Below are 18,146 nucleotides of genomic sequence, written 5' to 3'. Positions count from 1 at the left end.
AGCTTTAGTTTTTACAGCAGGTGAGTAAAATGACATAAAGATGGTCGTTGTGATAAAGTTTACAGCCTTTTAAAACATCAGTGTGCGTTTTACTCTGTAAATTGGCTGATTTCTCAGTTTGTGGAGGGAGTATGAGCCCCTAAAAGAATTGACAGCGAATTTCGGTTCAAAAAGTGTGAAATTAATGGTGCCGTCGTTATCGGAAATCGAACAGACGTATTTTAAAGCACTGAAGATATTTACTGAGTCAGTTGTGCCAGTTTTAATATTCGGCTACCATCAAATGTGCTATGATTCAGTGTAACCGTGTTTAAAACGAGTTGATTGCTCTGCTAACTCATAGCTCCCTTCATCGAAAATAAACAGTGAATAATGCAGCAAACGCCGTTGAAGCTATTGTGACTGTAAAATTTATCCAACGAATGAAGTGTTTGGTGGATGGCATTTATGCCGAATACATCACTGGGTTGTAATAGGTAAAATAAGTTAGAATTGAAATGATGTGATCACATTTCTGTTTGCTGGCGAGAAGGAAGCCTTAAATGACATATTTCTAAATGATGTTTGGTGTAGGCCTAATCTAAGGGAAGAAAATTAAAAAGGAGGGGACATTCAAAGTCATATCAGATAGAGAACTAGGAGATAAAACGATAACGAAAATGTCTGAGTGAGGAACTGATGACTCCATATTGACACACAACAATGTCTGCCTTGGTATATGTTTTCACTCAAAAGGTCATGTCACTCAAAATAATTATGACCAAAAAAATTAACAATTATTGAAAGGTATTGTTTTAATGGCATTTTTCTTCTTCAGTGTGATGTTGATATAAAGAAATGTTGTCATCTCCATGGCTTTGCAAGTAGACTGAAATTATTTGGATATTTTTAACATTACATTTTAACAAATACCAAGTAAAAGAAACATTGTGTTATGTTCTTAACTAGTTTTGACTAAAATACAACATTTTTATAATTTCTTATTAGTGTTTCCTCAGATCTCAGTGGGCAGCAGCACTTCATCCTCTTTAAATCATCTTAGATGGAGAGAGTGCTGATTTTAAAATCGGCTTCTCCTCCCAACTGTTCACATCAAGATTCTTCTCCTCCTTTGCCACTGAATGCTCAGGAAGATTCAGATCACCAAGCATCATCTGTGCCTGCTGCCATGCATATCCCAGCTGTACCACCACCACCACCTCCTCCACCTCCACCTCCACCTCCACCTCCTCCTCCTCCTCCTCCTAGTCTTCTTCCTCCGTGTCCATTTGGCGGCCGTAGTGTTCAGAGGCGTTCCATGAAGAAGCTGAACTGGGACACCATCCCCAGCCAGCGTGTTCTGGGCAAACTGAATGTGTGGACGTCCAGTCGGCCCCAGAGGGACCTGGTGCTGGACATCCGGAGCATGGAGGAGCTGTTCAGTCACGTGGACAAACGGGCCTCGCTACCCAATTCAAAGGTCATCGGACCCAAGAAGTGTGATGGCATTGACGCCTTTCCACTGGAGCCTCAGGTATATTTGTCTTGCTTTTGTTGGCAATAACATAAGCTGATTTCCAGTTGCTGATATTAGATTCTCTGGACATGTAAACACAGAATGCACAAACAAGGGAAGTAGCGAATGCACAAGTAGGAACTGATTTGTTGAAGTTCCACGGTAGTCATGCCATCAATGAGGAACTGCTGACATATAACTAGGTTAAAGCTTCCTCGTGAAATGTAATATTGAGCACTGACTTGTGTCTTCGTTTGAATATGACTGCAGAAATTTGAAACCCCTTTTTTGTCTTTTGTTTTTTTGTCATTAGGTTACAATTCTTGACTCCAAAAGAAGCATGAATATTGGAATCCTCCTGAAACACTTCAAGAGGTAACATCACTGCTGAAGTAAACTCAAAAATGAGAGTGAAAATAAATGTCTAAAGAAGAATGAAATGAGTTTGAGCTAGTGAGAGAACACTGCAGCGCAACAAGATGCACAACAAGATGTAAATCAACACTTTTAGAGCAGAGCAGGCAGCTTTTAAGTCAAACACCGTCAGAAATGCGGATCTCGATGCACCGGTTACTTCCACTATGATAATTATACCCAACCAGCAGGCCCTTTATCTCAGTCGACCATATGCAAATAAATGGAAATGCCTTTTAAAACACCCTTTCAGAGCATTTTGAGAGCAACACATTTGTTTCAGTGTCTATGACCTACTTTATTAATCCCTAAATGGTAGGAAAACACACTGCTGACCCAGCAGTTGAGGCTGAGCGGAGGTGATGGAAATGAAGGAGACATCCAGCAGGTTTGCAGGATTTCCTCTTTAGTTAACGAGTTCACCTTTTAGAACCTGCTCATGCTTCCCCCCCCCTTTTTTTTCTGCTGTGCAGCTGGATCACTTGTTTCCTTTTAAAATACAGTTTTCCACTTGTGCTGCTTAGCACCTTCAGGGCAGTGATGTGTGAGGGTTTTTGTCACATTTTCCCAGGCAGTTTTTTCTCTCATAAATTGTGGTTGGAAGTGAGAGGAGTAAATATCCAGTTACTAATTGTGGTTGCTACAGATTTTGGACTGTGGGAAAGTACAGTGAGGTGTCAGGACTTGTGATCCAACTCGGCCACAGCTTAAAAAATGTGGTAAACACAAAAACGTAAGAGGTTCTTAACCCTTTAACACGGGTCAAAAGTGACCCAAATCCAGTGGAAAATGGTATCTCCTGACCCACACTGTGCATCAAAGGGTTAATAATATTCTACAATATGATCAAAATAGTCTTAGGATAATAATGGTAGAATTATTATTGTTTTTCCCTTTGAAAAAATGCACATCTGCAGTCTTCCTCTCCATTGTCCGTACTGATTACACTGGAGTAGCCACTCTGTAGGCTTGAGGGGCAAAAACTCACGATCAAATCGACATCTTGTTTTCCTTTTTTTTAAGATCTGGTTCCGAGTTCAGTGGAAAATTGAACATGCTACACTCATATTCATTCATATGGCCTCTTTAGCATTGGAGCTAGTTTCTGTGTCTGCACCTTATCAAGATGGTGCCACTTTCAGTCCAAAGTTTGCTCAGCTCTCACTTTGAATACCAAATGAACTTTCAAGGCCTGTCAACAGCTGAGCACTTTAATGATGCCTCTTTAAGCATTTCAGTCAAATTAAACTGTGCCGGTTTCTATGTGGTCATGGCTTGACGATGCTATTTGGCTGCGTTTTGTCACTTGCTGGATGGATACCGGTCTAGACTCGCCACATCTGGAGACGAACATATTCCTGTAAACACAATAGGTACAGCTTAGGGAATTTGTTTTTATACCATAGCCCATCTCTCTTCTCCACATAATAGAAAGCCACGCTAATTTTGAAGCACCTTGCTGCTTAAATTTGCATTTTAAAACACCAACTGTTCACGCTTCACCATTTGCATTAGAGGTTCATCCCAGAAGAACTATAATTCAGAATCCGTCATTCAGCGTGCAGCGTTTTCACTATAAGCAGCTACTAAACTCACATTGTCACTGTCAAGACATGCATGTTTCATAGTTTTCAGGGCTTGGCTTTGTGACTGGCATGCCAGTCAGCAGCCACCTTTTGACTGTTCATATTATTGCAAGAACTCGGCAGACTTCTCGAATCAGCTAGAAATCTAGATTGCTGTGTCATGCGACAACAGCATAAAATACAAAACCAACTGTATAGCTGGACAAAATGATCATATTTCCTCCAGATGCGTGTTCAGTCTTTGTAATTTGCATTTGACATTTTTCTGAAGTGAACAGAAGCCAGTGGGAGTTTGAAAAGAAGAAAAACAAGATGACTTCAGAAGACTAATAAAAGTTCAATAATAAGTTGTGCTAATTATAGCAGGACTTAAGGCACTACAGCACATTTTATTTTTCTAATTGTTGGTTTCTGTCTCCCTCTGCAGGCCAGTGAAAGAAATAGTAGGGGACATTCGTCAAGGGAATTGGCACAAATTTGAAACGGGCAAACTAAAAGAGCTTTGCAAACTGCTGCCAGAGGAAAATGAGGTAACAGTAGCTTCTCTCTTTGCTCATCTTTCTGCATAAAAAAAGCCCTGTGATCATAGTAGATATTCTAGAATAAGAACTAAGAGACCTCCTAAGTTATGTTTGGACAGTGCATTTTTCTCTATTTAAACAGATTATTAAAATCTAAAAATAGTGACAGATTTTTTTAAAGTTTATAATTTGCTATATGTTGTTTATAATTAGTGAAATTCTTGGCAGTATTTTTGAAATAGTACCTACGACCATTATAGCAAACATTTCTTTATGTCCAACATTGTTCATGTCTTGATAACTACCTGATGCTTGAATGCATCCTTATCCTGTTTTCTCCTATTTACTTTTGTATTTTTTTAGAAGGAAATAAAAGAAACAACAACACAGATGTCATTTGTTCAGTCATATTTCTGTCAATATGCAGGTGAAGCATCTGCTGTCGTTCAGTGGGAACCTCTCTGTGTTACCTGAGGCCGACCAGTTCATGGTGCAGCTGGTCAAAGTGCCAGGGTGAGTCTGGAGATTTATTCATGAATTTGTAAGGTTTTAGTTCATTTAGGAAACATTCTTTGCAATCCCAAGCCAGCTAATGTGGCTACAATTTCTTGCAACATGCAAAATGAAAAAATAAATTATAGTATGTTTTTTTTTTTTAATGTTTGTCCATGTACAAGTCATATTATTTTTTTTTTAGAATTTATTGACATTTTATTATTATAAATTTTAAATAATGCTACCACTTTCGTAGCAAAAACTTTTTTCCTCACCCCAAAATTAGTAGTCTTCATGTTGTGCAATACTATCTGCTAATATTACAATGACTGATGCAGCACTGAGCAGCAGTATGATGATGTATTTTATCTTTAGCTTTGAGGAACTCCTGAAGATGATGGTGCTGAGGGAGGAATTCTTTCCTCTAATGGAGGAGGTGAAGAACTCTGTTGCCATCATGACCAAAGCAGCTAATGGTAATATTTCAAGCTCCTCCGTCCAGCTGCCAAGAATATTCCTTTTTAAATCACCCAGTTCTGATTTGATATTTATATTAAGGTTTTTTTTCCCCTCCGTTCTTTCCTCTTTTTTCACCTTAGAGCTGCTGGAATGTGATGACCTCCACTCAGTCATTCGACTCGTTTTAAAAGCCGGAAATTACATGAACGCTGTAGGTATTTTTCTTTTAGAATCATGTTTGGGTTTTTTTTTTTCACTACTCTGTTTTATATCCAATGCATTTAAGCTGCCCTTGGTGCTTTTATTCTTCTTTTCCAATGTTTATTATAGTAATGAATGGACTAATCAAATAATGTATTCCTCAGGGTGGCCACAGTGCCAACGTCATTGGATTCAGGATGACCTCTCTGCTCAAGCTGGCAGACACGAAGGCCAACAAGCCTGGCATGAACCTCATGCACTATGTAGCTCAGGTGAGGAGGAGCCCTGAGATGGACAGATGCTCATTGAAATACTTGTCTAGCGTGCTATATCCCCAGTAACTTATTTCAGTTAAATCAAGACTCGTTTTATCTCTCACCCAAAAGGTCGGACTTCTCCACTGCTCAGCCCAGCTGCCTTGATTTAGCGTTGCTCAAATTATTTGACGTTGATAACTAAGCGTTGTCACAGACCAAGAGTCATGCAGCTAACTTGTTCTCCGTATCTACTGATCATTCTCGTTTATTCCCCACAGCAAGCAGAGGACATTGATACGGAGTTGCTCACTTTTCCCAGCCAGCTTGATCACATTGGGATGGCAGCAAGGTGATTGTTTGCACACTGACAGCCATTGAAATACAAAGAAGAAACAATCCTGTATCGCTAATGCTAACTTTGTAATGTTTGTATGTAAATGTTACCACAGAATTTGCAAAGACGAAGTAATCACAGACTTTGAGAGGGAAGTCAAGAAGATCAAGGAGGTGAAACTGTACTTCAGCAGACAGCCTGGCCTCCTGCAACAACTGGAGACCTTTCTCAAGGTAAAGTCTGGCTTTGTTATTTGACCTTACTTTACAAAACTGAAGCTGTGAACACTTTGTGCAGTTAAACCCCCTCTTCTTCATACACTGCTGTATTTTTCTCTCTCAGAGGGCAGAGGCCAGGATTGAAGACGTGGAATCCTTGCTTCTGGAACTAACAGTGCTGAGTGATGCTGTTGCTGAGTACTTCTGTGAAGACCCAGCTGCCTTCAAACTAGAGGAGTGCTGCTCCATCTTCCACTCATTTTGTAAGAGGTTTGAAACAGCTGTGCAGGTAAGAGATATTCAAATATGTTCTATCATGTACAGAAAAGAAATATCCCCATGAACAAAATTTCAGCTATTGTTTTGCATTGAAGGAATATAACGCGTTACTGAAAGTCCCATCCTCAAATTTGATTAACTGTTCACTTGAATTCTTCGTCCTGCACCTTTTCATGAATATATCCTTTTTTTGCTGCATAACTGCAGGAGAACCGAGAGCGAGAGGCAGCAGAGCAGAGACGCAAGAGGAAGGAGAGTGCCCGTGTTGTAGGAAAACGCCGTTCCACGTTGTCCAGCGCAGGGTCCGACCCCAACGGTGACTCCTCGTGTTTGGAGTCGGTCCTGCACAGCTTCCTTTCCACAGTCCCTGAAAGTCTAGCCAGATGCAAGAAGAGCATACTGCCCCCAATCGAAGGGTCGCCCTCTGTTTCTGAGACTGCTCCACTGGTAACAAAAACAGAGGCAACATCCCCTACCACCCAGAACAGCCCAGGGAAGGAACAGCCCAAGCTGCAAAAAGAGGACAAGGAAAAGACACGCGTGGAAAACAAGGACGCTGAGAAGTTACGTGAGATAACTCGGAAGGTGCTTCACTACCAGAGGAGCAGAGGCAGCCTTGATGGGGATAGAGCTTCAAGAACTCCTCGACGTTCGGAGAGAGTACAAGACAAGACTCCTGTCCCTTGCACCCCTCGGCCCAGAACCAGAGACTTCTTCTTCACCAATGATGGGGATGTGGGCTCACCGTGGACTATCCTGAGCCCTTTTACTTGTCCCCAGAAAAACAACCCCCAGACACCGCGACCAACCCACCAGCGAAGACTGTCTGCGACATACGGTGGAGACAACCAGGATGACGGAGTCTGGGAGACTGATGGGTGCAGTTATCTACCCACTCCCTCCAAACGGGACAGTGTAACTTCTCCGTCTGGGGGTTCTGCGTCTCTTCCTGACTGCATTCGTCAGAGAGCTTTGTCGCAGGGTTCAGTCCCAAGGTCTGCTTCAGTGGATGAATCCAAGCAATCTCCTGCATCTGGATTCCGACTCGGAGACTTGTTCCAGAGAAGCATTTCTCAGAGGTCACACTCCTCTGGTTCAAGGACAGAAACTATGAGAGAAGAAGAACCTGGAGTCTGTTCAAGGCTCGGCAGTAAAACGGGGAATCACATCGAGGGGCAAGTGAGCACATCTGGATTTATATCCTTCTTCAGACGCATCGGAGGCAAAAGTAAACCTGGTGATTTGGAATAGCAAAAATTTAAAGGATCTAATTAAGAATTTTATTGAGAGAAAGAGACCAATTATTATTATTATTATTATGTGTTTTATATCGTTAAACTTTTTTACTGTTGTACTTTAACTCTTCAGTGGAAACAAGGCAAATGTGGACTTGCTTTGAACTGTGAAGGTTTTGATTTTTGAGAGTCAGGCCACGTTCAAAAATCGCTGTCTTTCCTTTTTGTCTTTTTTGCGCAATAAAGAGTCACATTCTTATTTTATTCCATTTATTTTTCATCTTGATTTTTGCTAGGTAATCTTTACACCTCCTCAGTTTCAAATGTTTTGGTCCTCGCCTGTCCTTGGAAGTCTGACGGGCCGTAATGTCTCCTTAGTGACGCCTGCTCAGTTTCCAGTACTTGCCTTTCACTTCATCTATTATTTCTTCTGTCACTATAACTAGACTGTTGGACAGAGCACTGAAGCCAGGCTTTTAACTTTAAGACTTACAGCACCTTTAGGACAACCTCTCATACAAAAGGAAGCACACTTGACATTTTGACCCTGGGTGAATTCTTTAAATTTTAAACTTCTGCATGATGCCATTATCACAAGTGACAAGAGCATCCGATGAGGACACATTGCTGGGGTGAACCCTCGCCACCCTGCTGTCTCTCTTCAGCAGTGGCTGTGATTTGGGATAAAAAGAGAAGAAAGAGACATTCAGGCGTGTTACTTGGGCAACAGGGTTTGTTTACAGCCATTTCATTTGAGCTCTCACAGTGTAATAATACTCTCTTGAACAAACTGCTTAATACAGGCTCCTTTCTGGCTGTTCTGTTGTCCTCCCACATCCATTCCTCCCACTGGCGAGTGCTCAATAGGGACATTTGCTGTTGCCTGGCATTTCAAATGAAGGGGCAAATGAATGGGGAGAAAGAGGGAGTTTTTAGAAAGATATTTGCTGTTTTTTTTATTTATTTGGACTACTCTTAAAAATGTCTCTTGGCTAATCAGAATAGTGATGATCTTTATGGTCGGAATCAGTCCGACAAAAGCTCAATGCATGGCCTTGTGTTCGAGCAGAGATATCAGAAGCAGAGCGCTTCGTCAGCAGCAACCGACCTGTTTGATGTAAACTGAGAGCTACCGGAGTACAATCGGGTCTTTGTGATAGAATGTGGAGTGCAGCTGAGGGCCTTCTCATGTGAGTCAACTCCTTAGGACTGGAGGTGACCTGTTGTCTCCGCCAAGCTGCACTCTCACCAGGGCTGTACTAATCAACTTCAGGGCTTAGTGTGTCCCACTGAAAGATGAGAAACGGGCTTGAGCTGAGGAGAGAAAGGAGGTGGGGTGGAGGGAAACTCGGACCAAGTGAGAGAGGCAGGGAAGACTTGTGAGTTGTGTTGTGCTGAAGCATTTAGGCAGAGAGGAGCAATGTGAGAGGAGAGACGAAGCTATTGTCTTGATGAGGAAAACACTGAATGGGAATGAGCAGAACGACAAAGGAGACTTCAAAACAACACAAAAGCCCGTAAAGTGACCATCCTGGATATATATTTTAAAAGTGGGGATTGGCAGCTGAACTAAGAAGGTAAATAATGATTAATAATGTTTCAAGAATGCATGGCAACAAGCGGAATGATTGCTCTAAGCTAGATTTTACTGAATTTGTGTGCTATGCATGCTTATTGTTTTTTTTTTTTTTAAATAGAGGTAACACTGAGTTATAATTCCCTGCTGTTTAGTAATGTCACTGAAGCTCACACTGGGTGGCAACTGTGATAGTTGTTTGTGCTGTAAGCTTAATCCGCCTAGCAGATATGGGAATTACACTGTTTACAAGTGTAATTAGATTTGAGGTTGGTGAGGAAAACCGCGAAGAATACACTCGTGATGTGCTGCGTTTCCAGAATCGCATTGTAAGCACCTCTGTTAGGAAAACACGGATGGTGAACTTTTGACCTTTCGGTCTCAAGTACAGTTTCCAGGAAAACGGAGGCCATTAGGTATGTTTTATTCAAAGTGATTCCTCATCCTTTTTTAGGATAAATCTGCTTTCTTTAAAATAGACTTTACTATTGACTTAAACTTATGACAGGCATTGTTGAATCATTGCAACATCCAATATATATATATCATTTAATGACTGAAATTTATAGAAGATGCAAATTAAGGATATTTCTGCTGTTCAACTGTGAGATTTATTGATTAGACAGCTTAAATCTGCTCACTTCTGTGCATCAACTTTTCGCATCACAACACCGCTGTTGTATCCTCACCTACTTCATTGAGTCAATAGATGCAATAATTGACCCCGACGTGATTTGAACACGCAACCTTCTGATCTGGAGTCAGACGCGCTACCGTTGCGCCACGAGGTCCTTGCCTGCAATTTCTGGGACTTCCCGTTATGTCCCTGAATGGCGCACTTTATTTTAGTCCACTTCGTCCTGGTGCTCTGGACATTTATACGAAATGATCCACCGACAGCTTTTACGCACACAGTCCTTCTTTGTTAGAACATACAAGAACACTGCGTTGCCTCATAAATACTATGTAAAGGCATTATAAACATTGAATGTGTTTGTTTTTTTCCATCTAAAGCTCTTCTTCTCCCGGTTATTGTCCGAGTTTGCTTTTACGCACGGCGCGTTCATGGTACGCGTCTTTAAGTTTATGGATAAAACCAGCGAACAAATTGAGAAGCCTTTCATTGACAAGTCGTTCAACAAAAGACACGGTTTGGCTTCTTAAATACCAGGTAAAATCATTCTAATTGTTTACTTTGTTACATCTTTTCGACTTGCAATTTTTTTTTATCCCAGTTGTCTGATTCTAATTTTACGCACGGATTGCTGATGGTACGCACGTCTAAACGTTAAGATAAAACAACAGCAAAAGTTGAGATCACACTGTTGCTTTGTCATTTTAAGTCTGTGCATGCTTTTATGGTCTCACCTGCTAAAAAACAGAAGGCGCTGTAGGTGGCTTTGCCCCCAGTCAGTCACTAGATGGTGCAATTAATCTGAAGTTGGTCTTTTTACAGTTAACGCTTGCTTTTACTTCCAGTGCACAGCCACGGAGGCCTTCCATAAAGTAATAGCTGGGCACTTAAAAGGTGAAAAATAAGTTTTCCAGCTTGGACGAAAACATTACAAATCATAGAAGAATGCGTGTGACATGTTTGTGTTTCGGTTGCTTTACACACTCCAAGAGGAAGTACATTTTTATTGATCTGTGGTGTAGTGTTGCAATACCTGTGCGAAATTAATTTATAATCCCAGTGATTCCGGTTCTGTTGTTTATCCCAGCTGTTTTGTGTTTAGGAATGAAGAGGAGCATTGGAAGAATCTAGGACAATTACCTGTGGACCTTCATAAGTGACCAGTCTGCTCCTCGCAAAATGGATGAGTAAGTGCTCACAAAAAATGTGAAATCAGTGTTTTTTCTTTCAACACATGTTGCATTGTCTGTTGTTTGACCCTGAACATATCAAAGTTTGTATCACCAAAGCTGAAGCAAAGTGCCTTCCGTAACTGTTACAGTGTTCTCCTCTCACAGTTACAGGGTCTGTTGTCATCACTGTAATGCAAAAATAGTCATTACATTCATGAGTCACCTTAAAACAAGGTTGCTACGTGCGCACGTTAATTTCCTTCCTGTTCCATCATTAGCCTCTCAGATTAGGATGCATGCTGTTCTGTGCCTGCTTTGATCAGATGGGCTTAAACATCAGGGAGCTGGAGCACATTGATTAGCTGGGTAAATGTCAGGGTTAGACCTATGATAGCAGCACTGTCACTTTATATCTTTTCCTGCCCAGTTATTTCACACCTTTTATCACACTGATGCCAAATGTGCCTTCAACCAAAAACCAAGCCAAAACACTTTGCAAGTAATTGTGGTATCTTGGCAGAGAGATGGACATGTGGGGTTTAGTCCCATTTTTGGACATTTTCGACTCTTTTACATTAAGCCGCCTCATAGAAATGTCCGCTAAACTCTCAGGCATGCATGTGTGTTGGTGTATTTGTATGTGTTTCGTTTCTGGACAACATAAAAGAGACTTTAAATGTCACAATCGCTTTTCTTGCATCCAGCAAACAGAATGATAAGTCCATTAGATTCAGCTCATCCAGCCTCTCCCACACACCTCACTGTTGCAGAAGGCAATGCTCCATTACTGCTACTCTCTCACAACTAATACAAAGTACATTTACAAAGACTTTGGACAGTTTTAACATCAATCTAAGGCACAAACTTCCAGTTAAGCGATACCGCCAGTGAAGGATTTTTGAGAGGAGACATTTGATAGAAGTTAAACAGACTGAGCAGTGGTGAAAGAATTCAAACTTTTTGCCAAACTCTTGAGAGCAGATGTAACTTTTAGGTCTTGTCACTGAACAACACTGAGATCAAGCATGTAGCGTGTTACTCACTTACGCTTCACATTTCCGAAGCGTGCATGACATTTATATCAGCTCCATACTTGTCCGTCCTCCTATCTGTTTACCACATATTGTAGTATCGCAGTCAGCCTATAAAGATTTTCTTAAAAACATGCAAACATGTGTTGTTTTTCTACTGGTTTTACATTTCTGGCCACACAGATTAATAAATGCATTGACGTCTAATTCTGAAATGCTTGAGCTGAATGTTGACTGTCGTAGAATTGTTCACAACTTTGATTTAGTTTATTCACATTATACATATTCACTTTTTTCCAACTCTAACTTAAACAAAAAGAATTGTTTGCCTGGACGTTAGGAGGTCAAACTTTAGTTTTGCTTCTTAGAATGATCAAAAGGACAGTATCAAAATTTTAATTAAACAAGTGTGTTTTACATTGCTAAAGATATGACAGTCTCCATGTATTGTGCGTTGGAATGTAGACCATACATACATACTCTGTTGGGCGAAGCTACAAATGACTTTATTGAAGTAGAGGTTTTCTGGACACATTTGGTGCATTGGTATGTTTAAATTTATTAGATGAGACTCAGTGTTCCAATCTTTTCGCAGCAATTCCACCCAAAACTGCTTTTTGTCTTCTGTTGAAAATAGTTTGTGCTCTGAGTCAGACGCTTGTCTGTACCTGGAGGGGTTTTTTTTTTTAAAATCTGCACAAAGACAAGCTTTTGTGAATTGCAGGTCAGGGATGAGGAGCTAACTGGACTGTTTCAGAGAGAGAGAGAGAGAGAGAGAGAGCAGCCATCTGCGTGCTCTGCTGCACTGGATGCAGTCTCCATGGCAACATGGTGCTCCCGCAGCAAAATCATGGGAAGACGGTTTGGTCCCCACCCCCATGCGCATGCACACAGGCGCTCCACGCACACTTGTGAGGAGGACAGTACTCTTCCCTCTCCTGTCCGTACACACAGAGATCCTACAAACCATAATTTACTTGTCAAAATATTGCCCTCCATGTTACTTTCCATCCGAACCACTATGCTTTGTTCACAGTCCAAAAATTGAGACACAAAGAAAAAAAAAAGCAAAAATCACACTGTATCCTTGGGAATAACCTGAACTGTGATTCCCTAAACAGTGATTTATTGTCTCACATCTTTCTCTCTCTGTTTGCTGCTTCTCACCATCTCTGCGCCTCTCTTTTATACACTTCTTCATCAGACACTGCAGCACCCTTTCAGGCCGAGCTCCACATTTGTCACTCCTTTGAGCTATTAGTTATTAGTGTTCCCAGCAGGATCTGTTAATTTATGTCTCCTGTTCCCCCCCATCACCTTCCCTCTTCAGGCACTCTGTGTGTAAGTCGGGGAGGAAGAGACAAAGGGAGCTTCTGTTTGTGACGCCCTGAATGTCTCATATCATCACCAGCTTGCTGTTTGATAGTTTGGGCATTTCTCGTTCCCCTTACACATGCAATCAAAAAGAGACACGGGAGAGGTAAGGGGGAGTGAGGACAGGAATTGAAAAAATTCTGTCTCTTTGTTGCCATCTCCCCTTCACTCTGCTCATCTCTTACACCATTGGACAACGTAGCTCCCTCCCATTTTCACACCAGCCAGTCAGCTTGTACAAACTCTCTGTATCTCTTGCCTCTCTCTCTCTCTCTCTCTCTCTCCTTCCCTCAGTCGCTTCACCCTCCCCCCCCTGCTAGCACACACGTACATGCGTTAAAGCCAGATCCCAACACGTACACACACCCTGCTCATGTCTGTCTCCCTGCACTCTGTGTGAGGTGCTTTTTTATTTGCTCCTGCAATGTCAGCCCTTGTGGACGGTTATCGCTCCTTGTGGAGGAGAGCACGCTGAAACTTCCTCGGTACCTCTCTTTCATCTTGTCAGGAACCTTCTGTAAGTAAATCTTTCCCTCTGACACTTGCTCTCATCCCTCCTGCCATCCCCGCTGTGTGCCTTCTCCCTCAACCTACACTGTTCCTTCTCTCCTGTTAGTGGAAACCTTTTCCTCCTCTCGTGCCTCCCTCTCTCCACTCCATCACTCACTCCTGTCCCCCCCCACCCCCATACCTCCCACCGGTGGACGCACACACCCTGTGTTGTCTGTATGCAAAATAATGCTGCAGGCCATTTGCTGGCCTATGATGGGGTTTGAACTGTGCAGCATAACCTGAATATATTTCCTGATTATGTATGAAAGACGCTCTCTGTGAGGCTGACCTGACTGATTATAGATGAGTGGAGAGATGAGGTGCAGCTATCTGTGCTGGATAGGTGGTGTGGGGATATTTTGACGTGACTGCAGACTCGGCATCACTCAAAATTATAATTTGGGACTTGATGGAATGTTTTTTTTTTTTTAAAGCTTCTTTTCAATGGTTTTTAGGAAGGATGAAAACATAATTTATTGTCAACCAGTTTGATGTTATTCATGATAATTTGTATAGTAAATGATAATATTCCTCACTATGAGAGTCAGGTGACAGTCTAGTGTTTGTTTTTGCTGATTTTTGCAATTTCTAATTGCATGTATTAGATTAAGTGATTTCTATAACCTGTTAAAGACACAAAAATCTGTCAGAACTCTTTGAATAATAGTAATACTTTGACAGCGAGCTTAAAGGAAGATTATTTTCCTCACAGTTCCTGAAAAGTTTGCCTCTAATAAATGTAGGTGAAATCGATTTCAGGAGGTTTACGCCTCATCTTTCACCTTCCATTCTGAACTTTACCAAGATTCAGTTGATGGTGATGAGAGCAGAAGCTCACTTTGTCCTCCAGCATGTGCTATGAATAGAACAGTAGGCTACAACAGAGCAGTCCTGCACATGCATGTGCAGAAAGGCTGGGATGCTAAACACGTACATTTTCGTGAAGGTTGAAATAGTGATCCAGGGGAACCTCTGGTCGCTGTGGGGGAAGTGGAGACTGGAATGTCCAGCTGGCATGGGAGGAATGTCACCGGAGCTGCACAGGAGGGGTGAGAGTCAGACGAAGAGGGATTTAAACTTGTCCGCCAAAACGCAATGAATGGTCGCCAGGATTGTAACTGCTGGATTTTCTGCTCTGTTTGTGCTGTAGCGGTCGTAGTCACCTCTCCGACTTGTTAGTGTCGGGGTGTTAACGCTGTCGTTGTCGTGCAGCTGTCACTATGCTCACATTGTCACGGATCGCCGAATGCACACGCTAGATGGGCCGTACTGGGCCCAACAGACTTTACAGTGGCGTCCAACATCACGAATGACATGGCAGCAGCAAGAATCGAGCTGCTATTTGTGACAGCTGTGTGTAAAGGTGTGCCGCTCTCTTCCTGGCAGACTTGATCAACTTGAACATGATTGTGTTGCCATGGGTTACAGCAGCAACCTCCTCCGCTGCGCACTGTCAACCATATGTTTGAGTCAAAGTTTGTGTAAATGTTTTATGCTGCTCTGATGTGAGCTTTTCACTGATGGGAGGAAAGGTCTTCACGGCTAACTTTCTGCACACAGTCGAACAAGCGCAGATCAAACTCATGAATTCTGAGTTTCAACGTTGTGAAGAAGTAGAAGAAGGTGAAGTCTCGGTGTGAGGTGAGTTCCTCAGAGAGATGTAACAGCCTCAGCTGGGAGTTCTGTGAGTCTGGTCAGGTTAATTGTTGTCACCCTCTGCAGGAAAGCTAATGTAGCTTTAATTACTTTTTATTTCATTTTAGTTTTTGTTGATTCCTCCCAGCTTTCTCCTTCAACTTTTCCAACACCACAGTTGACTGAGCCACCGCTCTGTGACATTACTCCGGTTGCTCGTTTGTCTACAGATGTCAAACACAGACTCTGCAGGAAAAGTGGCCGATGAGATTACTGTGTTTAAGTGTTCAAAGTAATGGGTTAACAGTTGTTTGTAGAAGACACTAGTGATTACTGTTTTTTGTGTCATGGTGCCGCGTCTGTGTGCATTGTATTTTGTTCTATTAGGGTTTTTTTTTTTAAATAAACCTTTTTTTTTTCTTTTTTTTTGCTTTACAGATTTTTCCCCCCTCTTTGGGATAAAAAAATAAAGGCTGGACTATCTTAAATAAGATCTCTTTTAACAGCCATGCCACTTCCTTTCTCTTGTGGATTCTTGTACCTTGCTGAGTCACAAAAGAAGTGTCTGTCACCCTATATGCGCAAATGCATCGTGTGCATTGGCTTCGTGACTGCGTGTTTGTGCTTTGACTGTGGGCACTCAGCTCTTCCAAGGCATATTCAACCCCATTTACTTTGTATTGTCAGGGGAGAGTCATGTTGTGAAAGCTTGGTGACTGAGCTGTGAGATGCAGCCATGTCATGATGGATATATTTAGACAGCTCCCTCGGGGGGGCTCAGTAATAGTACTGACCATATTGTGAGTGTTCTTCAGTATTTCATGTGGCACCAGGTTTGCCCAGTTTGCTCCAATTCTTAATTGAGTTAATCATTTTATCCCCCCATGGAAAAGAAATTTCTTTGAAGATTGATTTTACTAGTGCAAAATGTGTAAATCTCACACAGTGCACTAAAAATGTAGAAATGCACATTTATTAGTACATATCATGTGCACTTAGTGTATTTCTCTTTGTTTTCTTAACCATCTTGGCCAATTTTGCTCTGCTCATTCTTGCTGTGGTGTTATATATGCTGGAAAAATGTGCAAGAAATTAATATTCATGGTTATTTTGGCTCTGCTCCTCCATTCCTACATCATCTAATCTTTACAGAAATGTGTGTACTGATGCTTTATTTCATATATTCAGCATGTCAAGTGTCATTATATAACACTGAGTTTTTCTTGTCTATGAAAATGGAGAGGTAAGAGTAACTGTCTGCTGAAAAATAACCGAAGAACACATTAGTTACATTTGCTGAACCGGTAATTAATACGCTGTAGATGTTCCTGTGTTCACTGTTTTGATAGTAATCTTTACGCCGTCATGTGTTGGTTCATTGCTTCATAAAGAACACACACTCCCAGATGTAGGTACTGTACTGTACAGTCTGTATGCCAAGCAAACCTATTTATAATCAGAGTCATTTGCGCTAAATGTTGTTGTTAGTACAAAAAAAATCTTTAAATTGATTTCTGCCACTACAAGCTACCATATTGTGACACTAGAAAGTTGAGAATTAAGGCACAGCCTGTGGCTAAGTTATGTGACTCTGATGGCAAAACAAATACCTGAGCGAAGGCTTTCTTTGCTTTGACATGTTTAGGCTAAATATGCAGCAGTGTATTTAAAGTTGTATTACAATATCAAAGCGAAGGATTTAGAAAAAAAAAGGGCATATAAGGTTAAATGTATAACTTAGCCATGGGCTGTGGATTAAAGAGTGCGTTGGAACACTTAATGTTTGAAGGCTACTGTAGGATCAAATTTAAATTGTAAAACCACTTTTAATCAGCTTTAATGCAAATATTTTTTAAATAAAATAATCCTGCCACCATGTTGTGCAGTTAGGCCAAAGAGAAAAGTAACCAATATGCCAGAGCACATGACTGAATTCTGGTAATATCTGTGTGCTTTTGTTTTTCTTTCATCCTCCTGTAATAATATGCATCTAAATCCGCGGTCACCTGTGTGTTCATGTGTTGTCGTGTGTTTTTTTTTCATGCAGCAGTGTGAGCCGTGTGTTAATATGTTGATACAGGCGGTTCCTGTGACACATTCCTGCACAGCTTGGCGGAGATCAGACTAGCTGATAATTTTAGCTGCGCTCATGCCAGTCAGTCCTCCTGTGTGCGTGCTCGGTGAAGACAAGGTACCTCTCAACGTTTGTCATCCTTTGCCATGATAAATGTGTGTGTTGTAATATGTTAGTCAGCACGTAGGCCTCCGTGTTTTTTCTGCTTTGCCATCAAAGCAAGTAGACAGACTTAAGAGGCAAACAGCACTGAATTTGGCGTCACAAATGAGTCACTATAGATGCACTTCTACAATTCAGTAGAGTCCTGAAATAAAACTACAAAGAGGTGTTGATTCAACAGTGTGATCATATTGTCAGACTGGATTGCAGTATATTGGAAAGATTTTTTTTTTGCCCACCATGAGCACGGTTTAGGCTACGATCCCAGCTCTCTAGTGCATGCACAGAGGTTGGAAGATGTGCAAATTATAAATCCGCTGACCTATCAGCATGACGAACAAATGATGGAATTTCTAATCCCCTTAAGTAAATGAATTTTCACCCTGTTAGGAGTCCAAGCCGTAATGCACATTTATGACTCAATGACAGGCTTCTCCATGGT

General features: G+C 41.5%; 2 protein-coding genes and 1 non-coding gene across 6 annotated transcripts in view; 2 read left to right on the top strand and 1 right to left on the bottom strand.

Moving 5' to 3' along the window:
* Positions 1-997: 997 nt before the first annotated feature.
* Positions 998-7,758, top strand: fhdc3 (FH2 domain containing 3). The gene is made up of 11 exons (XM_022210125.2): positions 998-1,513; positions 1,809-1,870; positions 3,923-4,025; positions 4,444-4,529; positions 4,887-4,987; positions 5,111-5,181; positions 5,336-5,443; positions 5,707-5,777; positions 5,878-5,995; positions 6,105-6,269; positions 6,467-7,758. Exons 1-11 carry the CDS (start codon positions 1,043-1,045, stop codon positions 7,508-7,510), a joined length of 2,400 nt encoding a protein of 799 aa, XP_022065817.2. The 5' UTR covers positions 998-1,042; the 3' UTR covers positions 7,511-7,758.
* Positions 7,759-8,767: 1,009 nt separating this feature from the next.
* The window catches only part of trim3b (tripartite motif containing 3b), a 31,385-nt gene continuing 22,006 nt past the window's right edge, over positions 8,768-18,146 (top strand). For 2 of the 4 annotated variants that reach the window (XM_022209939.2, XM_022209904.2), the window contains exon 1: positions 13,590-13,798. The gene's annotated coding sequence lies outside the window, so the exon portion shown is untranslated. Of the gene's footprint in view, positions 9,072-10,791; positions 10,892-13,589; positions 13,799-18,146 lie in introns of those variants that run through there. The other 2 variants (XM_022209920.2, XM_022209929.2) reach the window with 2 other exon arrangements.
* On the bottom strand, positions 9,790-9,861 carry trnaw-cca (transfer RNA tryptophan (anticodon CCA)). The gene has a single exon. It is a non-coding gene; the product is annotated as a tRNA-Trp (tRNA).

The sequence above is a fragment of the Acanthochromis polyacanthus genome, chromosome 17 (genome assembly GCF_021347895.1).
Source record: "Acanthochromis polyacanthus isolate Apoly-LR-REF ecotype Palm Island chromosome 17, KAUST_Apoly_ChrSc, whole genome shotgun sequence".
Lineage (NCBI taxonomy): Eukaryota > Metazoa > Chordata > Actinopteri > Pomacentridae > Acanthochromis > Acanthochromis polyacanthus.
This window is presented reverse-complemented; position numbering and strand designations above follow the sequence as displayed.